This window comes from Embiotoca jacksoni, unplaced genomic scaffold (assembly GCF_022577435.1).
Source record: "Embiotoca jacksoni isolate LCO1_2020_lvr unplaced genomic scaffold, fEmbJac1.0.p SCAF_3, whole genome shotgun sequence".
Taxonomy (NCBI): domain Eukaryota; kingdom Metazoa; phylum Chordata; class Actinopteri; family Embiotocidae; genus Embiotoca; species Embiotoca jacksoni.
This window is the reverse complement of record NW_027185381.1, coordinates 20,818,792-20,838,453: the sequence shown is the minus strand read 5'-3', so window position 1 is coordinate 20,838,453 and position 19,662 is coordinate 20,818,792. Positions and strand designations below refer to the sequence as shown.

Genomic DNA, 19,662 nt, shown 5'->3' with positions numbered 1-19,662 from the left:
CTGGCTCCAAAAAGCATCAAGTGAACAAGAACAGAGTCAGACGACACAGCGATTTTCTGAAAGTCGAATACCAACCACCTATGTCAGTGAGTTAAATGTCAAACATAAATCACGAGAAGATTCAGGAAGGAAGGAATTCATCTTTGTCCTTTTTCTCTTTAAATTCCTCACCTTCTTTTGTTATCTACTGTGTATTTGTCTCTGTTTCTGTCTGGACCCTCAATGGTGAATCCATACGCAACAGGGACCAATAAACCCCCAGGATTACTGTTAAATAACCGAGAGTGATTGTTACTGAAGTGAACAGACGAGCTCTCGATGTGCTCGTCACTTCACTGGGCTTTTTACGCTGAAGAGCCTGAGATGGTTGCTCAGGCCTGTTTGTATGTAACCTTGTCTGCTTAATGTTTATGCAGTTTTATGACTTCAACATCCACCCTTTGTCTTGTCTTTTGACTCTTGGAAAGACATTGCAATACAAACAAAAACATGTGGTGTTACAGAAGATGCTCTATCCCAGCCAAAACAATACATATGAAATGTATTGTCTTTGCTGGTAACCTTATCACTGTAACTAATAAAGGTCAGTCTTTTTGTGCCTTCTCTAATCTCTAATCTGATGGTTATTTACAGGTTCAGCCAGTCCCCCCACCTTCACCTGTACATGCCGGCAGCTCTGGCTTTCATGGCTGGCATCACCTCTATTGTCTACTATCATAACATCGAGACCTCCAACTTCCCAAAGCTACTATTAGGTACAGTATTCATAAATTAAAGGTTTACTGAGCACAGTCAAATCTGTTTTAGAAACACACACCTCTATCAATTTCCCTTTTGGGTAGCTTCCCTTGGTAGGAAGAGCATTTTGTAGCATCACAGTTTGATCAAGTCTTGTGAAAACATCACTGAATTGTAAACACTGTGTACGAGTCTGCTGCAGAGTCCTAGATGCTTTTTTCTCAATTCTAGGTGTTGACCTTGACAGCTGCTAGACATACATTGCTGAAGTATTGTTGTTACAATCTTGGGGGAGGAGGAAAGAAAAGAGCAGCTATGGCATCAAAGCTAATATCTTGAAGGTTTTTGTTGTTGCTGAAGGACTAAAACATCAAATTAAATGCTACTTTCATTGACAAAAATGTTTAGTAAATAAATTGTACCTCAAGGTTGAGCCATGGTTATTACATATATGAAATGTGTCTCAAATCATCTCAAAATACACCTGAACTTTGCACAAAGCAGTTTCATGCAGGTGACATTATGTCAATTTAAACCCTCGCTCTAATGTAAGCCTGCTGTCGGATTATTTTTGGATTGTCTGGTGATTTATTGTGTGGCTCTGATCCCTGCTAAATCTCCACAGCCCTGCTGATCTACTGGGTGCTGGCCTTCATCATGAAGACCATCAAGTTCTCCAAGTACACCGAACATGGCATCGGCCCCAGGCAGCTACGCTACTGCATCACGGGACTGCTAGTGCTGCTGTATGGACTCCTACTAGCTGTGGAGATCAAGGTCATCCTGGGCAGGGTGAGTGTGTGTCTGTGTGTGTGTCTTTATGCTTGCGCCATTGCAGGCATTTGTCATCATCTGATTATAAACTGTGTTTAGCTTCCTTTCGTCTGTAATCCAAATGGCTCCAGTGGTCAGCAATCAGTGAAGCCACCAAGAGTGAGTTAAAAATAGGTTGGATGCAGTGATGCGTTTCTTTTTTTTTTTTTTAACTGTTTGAAAGGTAATGTGTATATTGGTGCATTTGACTGTGGTGACAGCACTCAGATAGCTTTCATTGTTGTCATTTAAATGCCAGCATAAAGAAACCTTCTTTCTAAAGGAGTTATTTACAGAGAAACAAAGATGCCAATATCCAAAGAAAAATTCAGTCTCCAGTCCGGCAAGCCACTATGTTTAAAAAGGACAAGGAGTGCTTTTAACTACATGCTAACATGCTTTAAATGAAAACAGTGCTCACAAGCTTATTAAAGGTTCAGTGTGTAGGATTATCTTTTCAATAATGTATAAACACCTGAAACTAAGAACTGTTGTTTCCTTTGCCTTACAATGAGCCCTTCATGACTTCTTCACCCGAGCCCGCCATGTTTTACCGCCATGTTTCACCGCCATGTTTCCACAGTAGCCCAAAAGGGACAAACAAAACAATGTATCTGGAGAGGGCCCTTTGCATTTTAGTAAGTTTTACAGCCACCGAGCCGCCACTCAGTCTCGTTATATATAAGGCAGCCTTTTCCCAGAGGTCATTCATGATAAGGTAATAAAAATATCCCCTACGGCCCAAAAAGCGTTTCCCCCATCAACAAACGTGATAAAAGAGATCTCTGTAAAACTGTTGCTCTTTTAGTTACCTTTTCTATTGTGAATTTTTAATTCTTGTGAGTTTTTATATCTTTAAAACATCCACAGCACCTTGAAAAGTGAGTTTTATTTTCATGAGTCATAATAATGTGAAGTCTAGTCACAATGTAAAGCCGCATGTGAAGCCACAGCCATGCAAACATTCATGCACATGTGCATTGTGCCACATAATATGGGAGCAAACCCGGAATGGAGAAATAGCTTTTAAAGCTCTAAAACTCTAAAGCTCTAAACTCTGCTTGTTTCACTGTCAATCAGCTGGTCCCTTATCCTAATCCAACATCATCTTTAAATTTAGTATCCAGTTCTCCAGGATACATCCATGATGTTACTATATTCACCTAATTTGCACCAAACACAACGTAAATGCTCATTTTGACGGTTTTTAACATGATAGTGCAAGATAAAAGCTTCATAGTACGTTAATGAGATCACGTTAGTTACTGATTGACAGATTTATGTTGTCCTAAAATGATCCTAAAAAAAAACAATAACTAAAGTTTATTATATGAAATCAAAGGCTGGGTCCACTGAGCTTTATGAAACAGACAATTAGAGCTCCCAAGTTAACATCTGGCTAATATTTGGTTTACAGGTGTGCCGCACTAAATCATGACCAAAATGTGATCAACATTATCTTTAAAACCGATTCTGGGAGCGAAATGAACTTCATGTTGGTCTTTTATATGAGTTTATAGCTGTTTTTTAGTTATTGCACAACAAACTAATCAGTTATATCTTTTGATAATTCAGCTTTTGTCCTTTTCAACCATCTGACCCTTCTTGAGCACATCCGAGATAATGTCAGACCAGTGTTCACTTCTCTGTCTTTTTCCTCTGGATGATTTAGAGTGTGTGTCTGTGTTAACATCTGCACCGAGCGCACATCTGTTACTGAATCGGACTCCCCTGGGTGAACGGCACGGAAAGTGATTCTCCCATCATGCCTTGCATTCAGCCTGTTTGAGCTCCATTTGTTGGAGTGCATTTATGGGCTCGGTAATAAGGATATGAATGCCCTTTAATTTATATGATCAATAATTGCACTGTAATTACATGTAGATTAAATATTACTCAAGTGATTGCCTGCATAATATTTTCAGTAATGAAATGGTTTTGACAAGCCGCCATCTCCAAAAATTGCTTGTCTTTTTAATTATTTAATAAAGTATCGTTAATTAATTAATTAATTAATTAATTGATTAATACACAATTAAACATGAATTAGGGAAACATAACTGCTGACTTTTCTATTTCTATCTTAACCTCTTTTTTAAACACAACCATGGAAGCACAATATGATAGCACCCAGCGTTATTTATATGATTTTGTGTTCATAAATAGGTCAGTGTTTGAACATTTTCTGTGGTAATTAGCCTGCCAGTTACTAACCTAGTTTCCATGAAGCTTGAAAACGCACTGCTCATCTCTGCTGACTCTGTTTTCACAGTTTTGTCTTCATACATTGTAAAGTTAAATTTCACTGCACCACCTCTATTGTGTTGATCTAAAAGCTCCAATTTATAGCTGAAGTAAAAGTAGAACACCCAGCGAACCATTAAGCTTTACCATCGTGATATCAGACAACCTGTAATTAATACACATCAAAAACAATTTCTCTCTCAACAGTTATAATTACGCCCACTAATAAGAGTGTGTTCAAGTGACATATCCATTGTGTTGTAGCTCTCCTATGTAGCATGTGTTGAATTATAATTTTTATCTACACAGACGAGTTGATGCTTCTATTTCTGGAGTTTTTCTTGTTTTTGCTCGGTTTTCAGTTCACTGCAGAAAATCCAAGAATAAACCAAACCGCCTCTCTCTGTCGCAGCGCTACATGTGTTTCGCCAATCCACAAGAGGTGAAGCCTCCCGAAGACCTCCAGGACCTCGGTGTTCGCTTCCTGCAGCCCTTCGTCAACCTGTTGTCCAAAGCCACCTACTGGTGGATGAACACCTTCATCACCTCCGCCCACAGACGACCCATCGACCTCAAGGTCATCGGCAAGCTGCCCATTGCGATGAGAGCGCTCACAAACTACATCAAGCTTCGAAAGGAGTTTGAAGAACAGAAGGTCAGTGCTAGTTAGTGGAGTTTTGTCATGTGGTCAAACCAGTTTAACCCTTTGATCGCTGTGTAATCACATTAAACACACAGCTCACATGAAACACTCAACCAAGACAAGTTACTATTATTTAGCTATTACGAGTAAACATGTTCCCTCTGTGATTACAGCAACTATGTGTGTGATTTTACTTTGCAGCACCTTGATGTGATAAAAATCAAACGCACCTCTACCTTTGTTGTTTGACTGAACAGATATTAATGTTCGTGTCAGGCATTGGTGCAGATGGAAAACAGAAAGTAGCAGAATATGAGCTGTAAAATTATGAGCGATAATACGGAGCTGTTTCCATCATGAGTTTCAGATTTTTTTCCTCCTCTGTGTCAAAGGGAATTAGTGAGCGTTTTGTGCACAAAGAATGAAGCAAATTTCTACATATTAAGGGTTGTAAAGGGTTATTTTAATCAGGCATCTTTGGACTAACCAGATTGTGTAATAGCAGAAAACTATTCTCTTGTAAATTTGATGATTATCATCGAGGGATCAACTGAGATGTTACACCCAGAGACAAAAATAAGATTTTAAGTATTTACATAAGAGCTCAGACGGCATCTTGTTTGGCTCCTTATGCCCCCACTTCTATTTTAGTCCATCTGTTAGTTTAACCATCTCATCAAATCTTGTGTTGTTAGTGTTTCTGTTGAATAAGAGTGTTGAGGCCAGTGTGACCTTTGTTTGAAGTGATCTTTTTATGAGCATTTTTATGCTGCAGTTTTCAAGAAGGACCAGAGTTGATCTCTTTCCTGTGATGACTCAGCTCTGGCTGAACAGGGACCAATAATCTTTTTTCAGTGAGATTACTCAATAATGTAAACAGTGACATGTCAGACTGCCACAAGCATTCACGTATGAACATTCTCAGGCTTATTATTTCTACCACTATCTGTAAAGTCCTCTTTAATTCAGAAAAATTTCATCCAAATTTGTAATGCTTCTTATATTTTCTATCCCTCAAGCGGTGCCTTTGTTCGTTGGTGCTAATAAATCATATGGTAATCTCTAAGGCTGCTGTTTTGGATTGCCTTACTGCATACTGCAGTGTTTTGTCTTCCTCTTCTCCTCTGTGCGTTAATTAGAAAAATACTTCCAAGATAAAGGCAGCACAGTGACTCAGTGGTTAACAGTTATAGCTCATATAGACTGAATTCGCTGGCTGGCTTTCTGTGCGGGTTTTACATGTTATCCCTGTTTCTTTGTGGGTTTCCTTCAATTGTGAGTCAGTTTGGACAAAATCATCTGTCAAATGTGTAACGTCTCCCTGTACTCATGCAAAAATGAAGAGGGTTTTTCCAAAATGCTTCCAATTTCAAAAATCAAAAAAAGCTTCCTTTCATAAAATTTTATATTTACACTTTTTCAGTTCCTCCTTATCTTTTGCAAAATTGATACATGGACTAAATGGCTTCCTAAATGGCTCTTGAAAGTCCCTTGAAAGATGTATGAATTTATGACATGTAATAATATGAGACTTTAACTGGCTGATGAAACAGTATTTGTCCACTTTCTTGCTCTTTCCCTGAGGAAGTGATCTTCCAGTCTTGTTAATCCAAGTCCAAATTGAGGATGTTTCCTCATTACATATTATTGTTCCTTCTTTCTTCTTTGCCTTTCTCCGTCTCACGTTTGGAGCACGTGTCAGGAGTCAGAGACGAAGGGCCCTCCTCTACAGGGTCATTGTTTTCCAGTGTTTGGAAGGTCACCGAGATCCGTCACTGCTGCGTGTGCGTCCGGTGTGAACGCAACCCCACTTCCTTCCGGCAGGAGGGAGGGATGAGAGAGATTGAGATATCCCAGTGGAGCTTTGGGGAAGGGTGGTGGCGGCGGCGGTGGGGCATTTAGAGGAGGACCCGGAGGCGGCGGGTCATTTCCATTCTACTGTGAACGAGGCGACATCCCGACCCCTGCGGGGGTGAAAGCACTGCACTTCATGGGAAGCTAGCTTCACTCTGAGTGTGTGAGAATGAAACATCCTCCTTCGTAGTTCTTTGAACCCAAGGTGGAAAGAAAGGATGCGTGTGTGTGACGTGCGCAATGATATTTCGTATGAATGCTGAGGTCCAATATGAGCTCGAATGGAAAGATGGAGACACATGATCACGGTCACGTCTGTTCTCACAGTTTTGAGAGTGAGTCAGTCATGTTCACAGAGATACACACACACACACACACACACACACACACACACACACACACACACACACACACACACACACAGTGAAAATCTTCTGGGATTGTTTACTGCACCTTGCCAGTCCAGATGTTTTCCTCTAAACATCACTATCTGACTCACCGAACCAATCTGATGTGCTGTTTGTGAAACTAATATATTTTGGACATTATTAATGAATATAAACTAACACCAATTTCTTAATATACTCTGCCCATCTGTGTTCACTGGTTGTGTAATCCCTTGCATCACGGACATGGTTTTCCAGCATCATTACATCTAGAGCATTTATATATATGACAAGCTGAGCTCCACTTTGACACTTAATCGCCACATCCCACGATGCAGCAGCAGGGAGGATGGGAGCCCTGAATCTGACCTCATTTTGCAGGTTTCTGTTGCAGTGGTGGACCAAATCTTGAGTTTTCAGTGCTGATTCATCTTTTATGTTCAAGCAATTATGTACTCTTTCTCTGTTCGTGGGCTTTTGTTTTCTAACCCAGTTTTTTTTTTTGTCCTTTTGTTGTGCTGCCACTTTGACTCCACAGAGAAATGGCACTGCAGTAGCTATCCAGTTTATTGTGATCGTCACCAACAGCTAGTATCTTCATTACACTAATGAAATAATGTAATTGTGTCACTCATAAATGGTGATTATAGTTTTAAATTTTGATTTCAATAATCCAAATCATGTTATGTTATGTTATGTTATGTTATGTTATGTTATGTTATGTTATGTTATGTTATGTTACATTACGTTACGTTACGTTATGTTATGTTATTCAGCCACTGCAGATTCATTGTATTTAGCAAGTGATATTGACCATCTGGCTGTCTCTTGGCTCCTCACTGTATTCACTATGCATGCTGATATTTTTCCATCTCTGTCCCTTTTCTTTTCTTCTCCCCTCAGAGACCTCAAGGCACAGCACCCCAGGGTCCAAAGTGGATCTGGCAGGCCTTGAGGAAAGCGTTCGGCAGGCCGCTCATCCTCAGCATCACATTCCGCTTCCTGGCCGACCTGCTGGGCTTCGCCGGCCCTCTATGCATATCTGGCATCGTCCACCACATCAGCAAAGACAATCGCACCAGTCAGGCGCCGGTGAGGGGTCCACCACACTGCCATGCACACAGTATGATAAGATAAGATAAGATAAGATAAGATAAGATAAGATAAGATAAGATAAGATAAGATAAGATAAGATAAGATAAGATAAGATAAGATAAGATAAGATAAGATCAGATCAGATCAGATAAGATAAGATTGACTTTATTAATCCCACAGTGGGGATATTCGGTCATCACAGCAGCAAGAAAAAACCAAATAGTTTAACAATAGTGTAACATAAGAGAGGGAGTAAAGAGCAAATAAAGCATCTTTTTGGCAGGCGATTTGTGACGACATTTGCAATACATGTAATTTGTTCAAGAAGGCCTTAAGGTATGTTGAAAAACTCAGGAAAAAGCAAGTAAGTAAACCATGAGTTAAGAAGTTTTTTTTTTAATTTTTTTTTATCACATTTGTAATAGAGATTTTAAAGAATTCAGACAATGATTGTGTAGTAGAGAAACATCAAGCTTCAGACATACTGTAAGAGCGTTGTCACATGGCTTCATCAAAGGTCACCGCTACAGCTTGGTGAGACATTTATGATGCGCTCTCTCTCCAGTACACTCGGATGCTGCATTAATTTAGGCCTCGTCAAATATTTATGAGACTTATTGCTGCCGGAGCTGTCTCGGTTTCTTAAATTCGACAGAGGGCAGACAGACACCCAGACCTCCTTCTCTAAGAAAGACTCGTCACTTATAAGTTTGAAAATGACATCCATGCACTTAAGTGGAATATCAGAAGTTAATTTGAGAATGGCACTCACAAGTTACAGCGGGTCAGTTTGGAGAGAGGACTGAAACTAGGCCACTTTTTTTTTATAATTGACACAATATTTAAAAAAATTATGCAGAAATTTGTGTTTTGGGGTTGAGAGAAAGCAATAGACAAGAAAAACTTCAAAGATAAGTGGTTGTGGAGCTGAAGCACATTTCTAATCAATAATTTGTATTCCTTTTGAGGAGAGTGAACTCTTACTGGTGCAGAGTTCATTAATCTTTGAGGGGGGTATCGTGTCTCTCCACTATGGCTGCCTTGATCTTTGGTTTGCAGCTCGCACCCACATATCAGCTGTGTATCAAACCCTGAACGATCCACTTAATTTCAATTCAATTGGGTTTCAGGCACAATATTCAAGCCTGCGGTAAAGTGGAAATCATTTTAAACGGATGTTGTTACCTTTTATCTTGTCGGGTTAAGTGTCTGTTATTGACCTTGGTACCTGCCTGACTAAAAATGATAATTCAGCCGATATCTTCCCCCTCTCCCTTGCAGATGAGGCTGCTTGGTTTATATTTCATTTCCTCCAAGGAGTTCCTGGAGAATGCGTATGTGTTGGCTGTGCTGCTCTTCTTCGCCCTGCTTCTGCAGCGGACCTTCCTCCAGGCCTCCTACTATGTGGCCATTGAGACAGGCATCAACCTGCGTGGAGCCATACAGGTATGCTTGAGAAATTCTCCAAGTGATGTAAAACATTTTGCCAAAATAATTAAAAATAGAGAAAAATACTTTTTTATTAGGTATCTACTTTGTGCCCCTTTGAATCTCTCCTTTCCTCTCACATTGTCCAGTCTGATTTATGTATTTATTTATGCTCCTTGTTTTCAATAGTTGACTGCTTGTATGGTTTATAAAAAGTTCTGTCAATGTATATGTAGGGTTTTCATTGAGGATGCCCGTCATGACCGGTAGCAACATGGCACACCTGTTCATAATCAGTTCAGTGGCACTAAAGAGAAATGCTCAATGAGCCAAGAAACTGAAGGATTATGAAGGAAACATCTGTTCATCTTTGTGTCTCCCCAGACAAAAATCTATAACAAGATCATGCGTCTGTGCACATCCAACATGTCCATGGGTGAGCTAACGGTTAATCAGATCTGCAACCTGGTCGCCATAGATACCAACCAGCTCATGTGGTTTTTCTTCCTCTGTCCTAACCTGTGGGCTATGCCAGTCCAGGTAAGAAAAATGTTTGTCTCCTCTGTTCTGTCTGTAGATACCGAAGCCTTTGTTGTTCATCCACTATGTAGGTGTTGGTGTATCATTTGATTATGTTTCCAACAACAGCTTGAAATGGTTGCTTTCACGCTGTCTTGTAGAGCAACACTATTGTTGCATAACTAAACTTTAATCCTCGTAACTCATGATGAACCTGCAGCTGCATTCACATGTTAGCTTGCTTTCATTAAATGAATAGAAGGGATATCTGTGTAAGCAGAAGGTTTGCAGCAGAGATGTCTGTGCTGGATATATTTAATTTAAAATGAGAATATAGCCGAGTCCTTCTCGAAGGTGCCCTGTGGCAGTTTCTCGCAAACAAACCAAAAGTTATGTTTAAATTTGCTCACCCAAATGCGCTGTGTGTATCCCTGAGGTTGAACAAATCTGTTGAATCCATTTCCTTCCTCCATGAAACAGGAGTATTGTGTACTACATCACTTAAAAATCAAAGAAGGACTAGAGGTAAAAAAAAACCTCCACAGTAAACCATTAATGTCGTCTCCGCCATTAACAATTCACTGGCATCATAAACATGAGAAAACAAAGCAGTGCAAGCTGACAGTAACAGTTCTGTCATGTGTTTTTTTCTGTACCTGGTTATGTGTGTGTTCTCTGTAGCTACGCTGTAATCCCTTTACAAAGAGTTATAAATTAGGTTTTACACTATATTGTATATATAGTGTAAATGCATATATTGTAATGGATTGTGTAGTTACATTTTGCATGGCCGTGTTGCTGCCTTTCTGTTATTGCATTGCTCTTGTATAATGTTTGCATCTTGATGGGTGGAACTTCATTTTGCTGCTGTCTTTCAAATATGTATATCACACTGGATTGTTGTGTGGTTCGTGCTCCTGCTTGCCGTCTCTATTACTCTCTATCTTGCTGTGCACCGTCCCATCAGACTCGTAGTATAGGGCAAAGCTTTCTTTATGATCGTGTGGGAAATGAAGGATGGTATACAGAGATGTGAAGACTGTAAACTGAGTGTCAGGTGTTACAAACCGTGTGGGAGGCAGAATGGATTCGCTGCAAATGTGTGCTGTCGATTGGAAGCCTATCAAGTTCATGCTTTGAGATGTTGTCCTATTTTGTAATTCGTAATGCACAGGACTTTGTAATCAGTAGGATACTTCATATATTATTAAGTTCCCAGGAGAAATTAGAATTGAAAACAAACATTGTAGGATATAATGAAAATACAATTTCTGCAAACCCTGCAGGTCGATTAGCTCCTCGCGAAAATTGATTTTTACAGGAAACCTGCTGAAACTGAAATGTTTCGTTCTATATGAGCATATTTTCTGGTCATATTCACCTGCTGAGTCTTTCTTCCTCTGGCTTCTATAATTTCATCCACATCAAATTTAAAACAGGTTTGCCTGAAATAAAAAGTTATTCTCATTTTTCATTTGCTTACACTTTGTGCCAGTAGAAGTTTGTGAAGATAAAGACTTTGGACATCCAGAAACAGCCATTACACAAGCAAACATGGCATAGAATCCATGAGGAGAGTTTTATTTCCAGTTTTTGAGCAATTTTATTTTTTATTTTGCAGAAATACATTTTTGCAGCAGGCTTTGTGAGTGTTATTGCGAGCATGAATACACACTTCTTGTTTTGGCTGATATTTGGTCCTTTGTTGGCCTCTTTTATTGTGTTTGGAGAAAGAATATGCTCTTTATCGAAGAAAACACTGACACAAAGGATGTGTTTGCATCTCGCATGAAAAGGCTCAAAACAGATGGTCTAAATGCAAAAAAAAGATGAAAGGGACTGACTCAAATACAAGAATGAGTGATGGTGGCTACAAAAACACAATAATGTTTGCTTGCACAAAATAACACATACATGACATGTGCACACAGTTTTTCCAACTGATGACACAAACTGTCGACCATTTAGATTTCCTGGTGCACTGACTTCATGGGGATCTTTGTCTTGTTGTATTTTCAGTGGTAGCATTTGTGCAGACAGTTTAAAGGTAGAAACAAAATCAACCATGATTCAGTACTTTGATGACTGCATCAACTCAAGCTCTGGATGAAAAAGTTCTTAACAGGGAAGGTGTTGATAGAAATTGTCAGCAGAGATACAAATGTTATATTTCTGAATAAAATTAAAACAATACTTCAGAGACAGGGTGTGTTAAATCCCTCGGTGGCACTGTAAGCCCGCCAGTATCTCAGAGGTTTTAAGCAGTTTTAGTATTCACTGTCTCTATCCACCTGTCTGCCCCAGACTGTGAATGATTCCATTGTGCTCTGTGTTTATCACCTCCTGCCCTTAAGGGACGTGTCACTGAGCTTTTGAAATTTGCCACTCATCTCAGACGTGTCAGCAATTTCCTGTGTCTCTTTATCTTTGGAGCAGCGTCAGGTTATCATCCAATCCCCATGTTTTTCAATTAAATGACAGCATTGACATTAAGCCTATTTTGTCGTCTCTACCGACACACGATAACAGGGATTGTTTGCAAAAGCATCTCTCTCGAGCAACCAGCTCTGTCCTGTATCTCTCTACCCTTTTAGGATGTTGTGTGTCTGTCAACATTTTGACTTCTCACAGCAGAAAAACACAGATGTAATGCAGTTAGATTCCCACCAATATCAGGATCCAAAAGCTGAAGCTGCCAAATGAAATTCACGCATCTTATTACTGAACCTGTGCTTTTCCTCCTATGACCACACAAAATCTATTTTTATCAGGAGTAATCAATAACCAAGGTCAAAAGATCCATGCTGTAAATCTGTTTTGGTGTAGTGTCTCTAATGTAATAAGTCTTCGTCCATAATATCAATACACTTTTGTGCAGACATTTTGATATTTTGGTTTTGAAAGCCAATTTTCTAAACAGTGACTCTGTTCCATCAAATATCCCAGTAAGCACTGACACTGATTCAGCATGCACAATAACAGGACCTGAAACCAGCTCGCGTAGATGGAATTCATTTGTTTTTAATGTTATTAATTACACCTTTGACCATCTATCAATTGTCTATCCGCTTTATCCTATAGAGGATTACCAATGCTGGAGCCCATCCCAGCTGATATTGGGCAAAAGGCAGGCTACACCTTTATCAGATTTCCAGTCCGTCACAGGACCAACAAAGAAAGACAGACCTCACATTCACACCTCCAGCCAATCAATCTAACTTGCATGTCTTTGGACGGTTGGAAGAAGCACCTGAAGATAACCCACACAGTCACAGACATCCTTTACTAATAACCAATGCGGTAAAATGCATGAGTATGTATCTGTATGTTCATGTGTCTGCCATGTTTTTAGTCATGTTCGAGGGTCGATGAAGTGCAATTTTAGTCCCTTTGGATTATTTTGGTCCAGAATGAATACAAAATTTGATGGATTACGATGAAATCTGGTTCAGACTTATATGTTCCCGTTAGGATTATCTGCAATCACTTTGGTGAGCTCCTGACTGTTTATCTTTAGCTCCACAAGGAGGTCAAAGTGTGTTAGCTTGATGGTGAGTAGTTCTTGAAATGCTGCAGTGAGAAAGCGGTCTCAAAACACTGTTAAATTAGGTGTTATTGATGTGAGGAGCTCACAGAAACTGTGTGTGGGTTGGTAGCGCCGCTAAATATTGTGTTTTCTCAAAACAGACTCCTTCTGGCACAGCTACTGTGGAAAGGAAAAGAAAATCTGATACCAGTTATAGTGCCCATCTAACCTCATCCCCAGAGGTGGCTCACATGATCCTGTGACAGATGAAGGAGGGAAGGAGGGGGGTTGTTGTGTGAAAGAGTGTAAAATGTCACATCCATCTCCATCTGGTTTTGTATCTCCTGGAGATTTCTGAATCCGGTATATGTTGAGTGTGATGCCAAGGGCAGTGGCTGGAGCAGAGCCAAGGACAGGTGGAGGCATTGATCAGCTCTGTTGTAGGCCGGTAGAGAGAGAGAGGATGTGAAGAAAGCTTTATTCCTTTTAATATTTAAGCTTGATAATTAATTAATCCAAATTAATTGCTGACCATTGTCGTAGTAAAGAATTTTTGAAAGTGTTTTTGAAACCTTGTAAAAAGATGTTGCATTTTCCTTCACTTGTAAGCCTTTGTGTGAGTGTGAAGTTTGTCAGTGAGTGTTTTCAGGTAAATAAAAATGTTTTTTGCTCTACATTTATTTAGTTCAATGACTGGTTATGAAGGTTTTGAGTCGTATTGTATGTTATAAGCTGCTCGTAAAACATCTCCATGCTGCTGTCCACATTATGCTCAAGGTCACTGCTTTTCACAAAGCCATGCAGTGTATTGATGTTTTTTATAACGTTAGTGGAAAGTTTGGAAACCTTGTATCCCTCAGTTCGTTCACCACAGGGCTAATGTCCGTTATTTTGTGTGTGTGTGTCCTCCACCGTCAGATTGTTGTGGGAGTGATCCTGCTCTATTACCTCCTGGGAATCAGTGCGTTGATTGGGGCGACGGTCATCGCTGTTTTAGCTCCTGTACAATACTTTGTGGCCACAAAACTATCCCAAACACAAAAGAGCACTCTGGTGAGTATTGTCTTCTCTTTTTTTTTGACAGACACAGTTCAGTTTGTGACCGTTTGATTTATTTTCAGTCTGGCAGCTATGGACATCTCAGTCAGCTGTTCAGACTGAAATGTTTCAACAAATATTGGGGGTATTGCCATGAAATTTTATAACAGGCACATCTGTTTCCCCGAGAGCATGAATTCTACAATTCTGATAATGCTTTGACCTTTCCTTTATTGACACAATTAGGTAACCATTTGTGGCTCAGAGTGAATTTTCTATTGGATACAATATCGTACAGTTTGGTGGACCCTTATCATCAGTTAGACACCGTGGAGCTTTATTAGATACATAAAATGCCTTTCTTTGATGTCTTAAAATGTTTTCATCATCTATTGAACCCATATAGCAATCAATTAAAGAGGTGATTACTCTCGTGTTGACCTCGTATAAATCCTCGATGTGTCTGATTGCAGTCGGTGTAATCAAAGTCCCCTTTTCGGCTTTCAGGAATACTCCAGTGAGCGTCTAAAGAAGACCAATGAGCTGCTGCGGGGCATCAAGCTGCTGAAGCTGTATGCCTGGGAGCACATCTTCTGTGACAGCGTGGAGGAGACCAGGGGCAAAGAGCTCACCAGCCTGCAGGCCTTCGCTCTCTACACATCCATATCCAGTAAGACACTCTGGTCCCTCGAACAGCTTCACATTACATCCCTATGGTGTATTTGTATTGTAAGTTTAGTTAGGGCCTGAGCACCAATGGTGCGAAAGCCCTATTGTTATCCAAGGAATTATTTTTCTCGTTCCTTATTCTTCATACAAATGAATTGCCTTTTTGGAGGCTTTATCATACTCAAAAACTTATGAAAGTTGGCAATCACGTCTGTCCCAGCGAAAAATTTCGTATTTTAGTGGAGTCGCGAGTGGGCATGGCCAAATGGCTCGCTAGCGCCCCCTACACAGATGCCCCGGCGGCTACATTTACATACATGCACAAAATTCGGTGGACGTGTATCACACCTAGACGTACAAAAAAAGTTACATTTCACCATTACGTCAACTCAACAGGAAGTCCGCCATTTTTGGTGATTCGCACATGTTGTACTTTGTCGAACTCCTCCTACAGATTTTTGCGGACTGACTTGAAATTGAGTCAGTTCACTCTTAACATGTTTGGGATGAAAAGTTATCAAAATAATGTGTTTTCGTCGATGGGTGTGCCCGTGGCGTGGTGGCCAAAAAGTGACCCAAAAGTCATGCTGTAGCATGTCGTTAAAACAATTACTTATGATCTTTTTTTTAAGTCATGCCAAAGGCGGGGATCAAACCCCAAACCTTCTAGCTGAGAGGCAGCAGTGCTAACCACTGCACCATCTATCTTCCCAGGAGTTAAGCAGCATTGTGACAAATCTTTGGCTCACTCCACCGGCCATAAATATTCATTAAAATGTGACCAAAATGGCTGGTATAGATATATAGATATACATGTTTTCAAGGGGGTCTGCAGTGATATTAAATATCTTCCTGTAATGTATAGTGTATGCAAAACTTTTTCAAGTTTCTCCAAACGTTTCAACTTCACTAAAAGTTCACCATCAGCAGGCTAAGGTGGAATTTGACCCATGACTTGACTTTTTTTCCCCATATTTTGGACAACATACAGTGGTGCACTGTTTAGAGCAGTTGCCTCACAGTGAGAAGTAACTTGATGTTACTTGCACGTCAGTTCAGAAAAAGGTCATACTCCAAAAAGTGATTAAAAAAAAGTCTTACAAAATATTGGATATGTCGTCCAAAATATTCAAAAAAAGTCATACTATAACACGTCATCCAAAAAGTAGCCCAAAATTTATTTTTGTATATAGTATATAGTATAGCCAGGACGATGCGGCTAAGTTTGATGTTTCACCGTGACACAGGAAGTTCATGTTTAAGGTCAAACGATGCTCCAAACCTCAAGAAACTTTGCACATGCGTCAGGCACCAACTTTCATTAGTTTTTGAAGATGTTAAACCCGCCAAAAAAAGCAATTTTTTTTTTTAAGAAGAATAAGGAACGAGATCCAGAAAAAAAATTAAAACTGCAAACGGGAATATGTGGACCCTCGCATGCTGCACGTTGGGGAGCTGGCGGCCCCGAACCGCTGGATCGCCGACGTGCAGCGTGCGAGGGCCCGCATATCATTGCTTGCAGTTTTAATTTGATTTCTTTTACATTTCCAGGCAACATTCATAATTCAATATACTACAAGTATAATAATAACAGGATGTGATGATAACTAATGTTTTAGGCACCACTGTCATAGATTATTGTGTTTCTATTCATTTCCCATTTACCTAAGACACCAGTGCACACTGTGGTCACAGATTTATATTCTATTCTGTTCTCTTAGATGAACAGTGGCTGCAGTCTACAGGGCTGTAATATACTGTGTCCAATTTAAAATAAATAATTTAAGGAGTGATACATTTCCACGAGATTAATGGAACACAAATATTTCATGACAGTTGCAATAACCCCGATTTATTTAACATAGCACTGAGACTAACTCACTACATTAACATCCTTGTCTAGTTTCTAGATAATAATCCACACATATCTTTAATTTTCTACATTATCATTAATGGAGAGTGAAAGAAAATTCAAATGATGGGCAGAAAAAAATGGATTACAAGCAACAATTGTTTGTGTCTGTGAGTTGTAACATAAATGTATGCTTGTTGGTTGAAAATGTGCAACAGGAAAGGAAATCATTTTTTTCCCTCTATTTTATATTGTTTATTTGAACTGGTTAAAACCTGGAAAAGCCTTCACGTCCTCCCAATTTTCCTTTCTGCTTTCAGTTTTCATGAATGCAGCTATTCCTATCGCGGCTGTGTTGACGGTGAGTTTTAATTCCATTTTCTTCCTTTAATTACTTTACTTCACTGTTGACCAGAGTGCACCCTGCTGTCTCTTCCCCCTTGAGAAGGACAAGGCAGAGACAGAGTCAAGCAGTCTGACTTAGATATCCAGTGACATTTCGCAGCGACACAGTAGAGGATTTTCTGAAAGCAACACACTAAATCCTGTCTGTATTTATAGAAGTCCTTGATGGCTGTAGACTTGGTGGTGACAAATTAGAAAAGTCAGACAAATGCCAAGGAGAAGGACGACCGTGAAGGACAACACAAGTTTGAACTTGTCCGTGACTAGGTTTTCAATTGTACTGGCCACGAGCGACTGTCAGCCAATCAAAAGTCAACAGTTCTGAGGTTTGATGATGTAAATTAATGCTTTTGAGACTGACCTCGGCCTTTCTGTCCTCACTTTGATCCTGCAGACGTTTGTGGTTCACGTCCACATCTCTGAGGACGCTGATCTGTCCCCAGCTGTGGCCTTTGCCTCTCTGTCCCTCTTTCACATCCTGGTCACGCCCCTCTTCCTCCTTTCCAGCGTGGTGCGCTCCACTGTCAAGGCTCTTGTTAGGTGAGAAACTATCTAGACAAAATAATTAATCATGTTCATATTGAATTTTCCCACATTTTACAGTGTAGTTACATCATCTATAGACAAACTGGGAAATTTACATTTGTTTTGTTAATTGGTTGTGAAATGTGTGAAAATAGCCATGGAGAAGGAGAGTTGAACAGAGAAACACTTACAATGATCAGAGAAATAAACACAACATGACATTTTCCTGCAGTAGATGGATCAGCTGCATTGTTGGATTCATTGTTCATGCAACAAATGGCCTCAGTTCTCAGTTGTTTTAGTAAACTGGTCTCCGACACTAAAAGGTTGCACCTATTCATTTCTGTGTTTAGCTTTACAATTAATTTAGCAGCCACAACAGGAGTTGTAATTAGTCTGCTGCACTTCAACCCTGCCATCCTTCTGGCTGTTTATACTGCTGTGCATATTATATTGACTGATGAAATGTATATGTTTTTTCATATCTGTGCAGGGCAATTGGGATGTAAAAATTAAATTAATTAAAATATAAACCTTTTTTTTTAAGTTTTCATGCTTTTATTATCAAGGGAGATGTGCCTCCGTACAACAGATGTCTTAACACACTACAGATACAAAACAGGTACAATAAACTGCACAAAAGCAGAATTATTAAATTTTCTAAGGTACATTTTCTTCACTTTTAAAGAATGGAAGAGAATAAAAGAGAAGTGTGATAGCAGAAAAAGGAAAAATCAGACAAAAAACACAACTAGGAGAATTTGGCTCTTTGTTGTTCTACCTGAAGGAGTTTGCTACATTTTGTAGATACATAAGTTTACCCTCAATGTATTCCCAGGAATGTAAATAAAGGTTGAATTAATGAATGAACAAGCTGTATGCTCTGGTCCAAAGCAAAATCAAGTATGACTGAATTGACTGTTTACAAGAAGAAAAACAGTCAAAGGACGTCTCAAAAGGTCACTGTTAAGGAAATAAAGGCACGTCACTTTAAATCCCATCATCTGTGTCTGTAGTATAGTATAGTGTACTGTAATGGCTGGTTAAAACTGCAACATAACAGCCTTATAAAGTTTTTTTCAAGAGGCCGTCTTCAACTACTGTTTTGGTGTAAGCAGCATGAGAGCACCTTGTTTAAACTGGGATGGATGTAGAAGCTGCCTGTGATCCTTTGAGAGGCCTATTTTGGGACCGTGTGATCTGACACACTTTATCAACCTCCAGGGGGGGAAAAAAAAAATCACACAATGTGGATTTAACATCAAATCACTCAACATGAGAAAATGTTTCTTTGAAGACAAAACAGGATTTGATGGTAGCAATATAAACAAGCAGTGCTGTAGATGCAAAGTCACTGTGCAACTTTAAATATAGTTATTTAAATTTTAGGCTTTGAATTGAAAATGACTCCTCATTACATAATCCTGCTGATGAGCTGCGTGACACATCTCATGTTGATGTCATTATTGCAGTCTAGTTGTTCTACCACAGGGTTCACTGTAGCGTGATACTGTACTTCTCTCGTGAAACGTACGGGATAAATAAACAAATAAAATGAATGAAATTTATGCCAGTTGAGATCAGATTTAAATCTTTTATTTTTTTTAGATGGCATGTATCAGCAAAGAAAAACATTTATTTCTCATTGAGGAAAGGAACTAAATGAAAGGTGATTTATTTCAGAGATGTGTGTGTCCTACAGAGAGAAATTGTTTAAAGTAATTCTTCCTGAATCCTGTTCCATTGATTTCCCAATCTGAATCAGTGAATGAAAGATGTGATAATAAAAGGTGGGGTGCAGTTATCTTCACATGAATCAAAGTGAGCTGATTTAAACTCCACATTACTTGTGTATGACACTAAGTGATCACTGTGTTTAATGTTGGCTCGGTTATTTTTGGCCTGGTGATTTATCATAAAGATTTTT

At 39.5% G+C, this 19,662-nt stretch overlaps 1 protein-coding gene across 4 annotated transcripts in view; it reads left to right on the top strand.

The window, feature by feature from the left end:
- The window catches only part of abcc8 (ATP-binding cassette, sub-family C (CFTR/MRP), member 8), a 53,873-nt gene that overhangs the window by 6,616 nt on the left and 27,595 nt on the right, over window positions 1–19,662 (top strand). For 3 of the 4 annotated variants that reach the window (XM_069162934.1, XM_069162931.1, XM_069162933.1), the window contains exons 4-13: window positions 634–755; window positions 1,364–1,530; window positions 4,208–4,450; window positions 7,582–7,770; window positions 9,055–9,219; window positions 9,586–9,741; window positions 14,165–14,299; window positions 14,792–14,954; window positions 17,126–17,166; window positions 17,605–17,750. In XM_069162934.1, the coding sequence (XP_069019035.1) occupies window positions 634–755; window positions 1,364–1,530; window positions 4,208–4,450; window positions 7,582–7,770; window positions 9,055–9,219; window positions 9,586–9,741; window positions 14,165–14,299; window positions 14,792–14,954; window positions 17,126–17,166; window positions 17,605–17,750 (1,527 nt within the window). Of the gene's footprint in view, window positions 1–633; window positions 756–1,363; window positions 1,531–4,207; window positions 4,451–7,581; window positions 7,771–9,054; window positions 9,220–9,585; window positions 9,742–10,200; window positions 10,246–14,164; window positions 14,300–14,791; window positions 14,955–17,125; window positions 17,167–17,604; window positions 17,751–19,662 lie in introns of all 4 variants that reach the window. The other variant, XM_069162932.1, reaches the window with a different exon arrangement.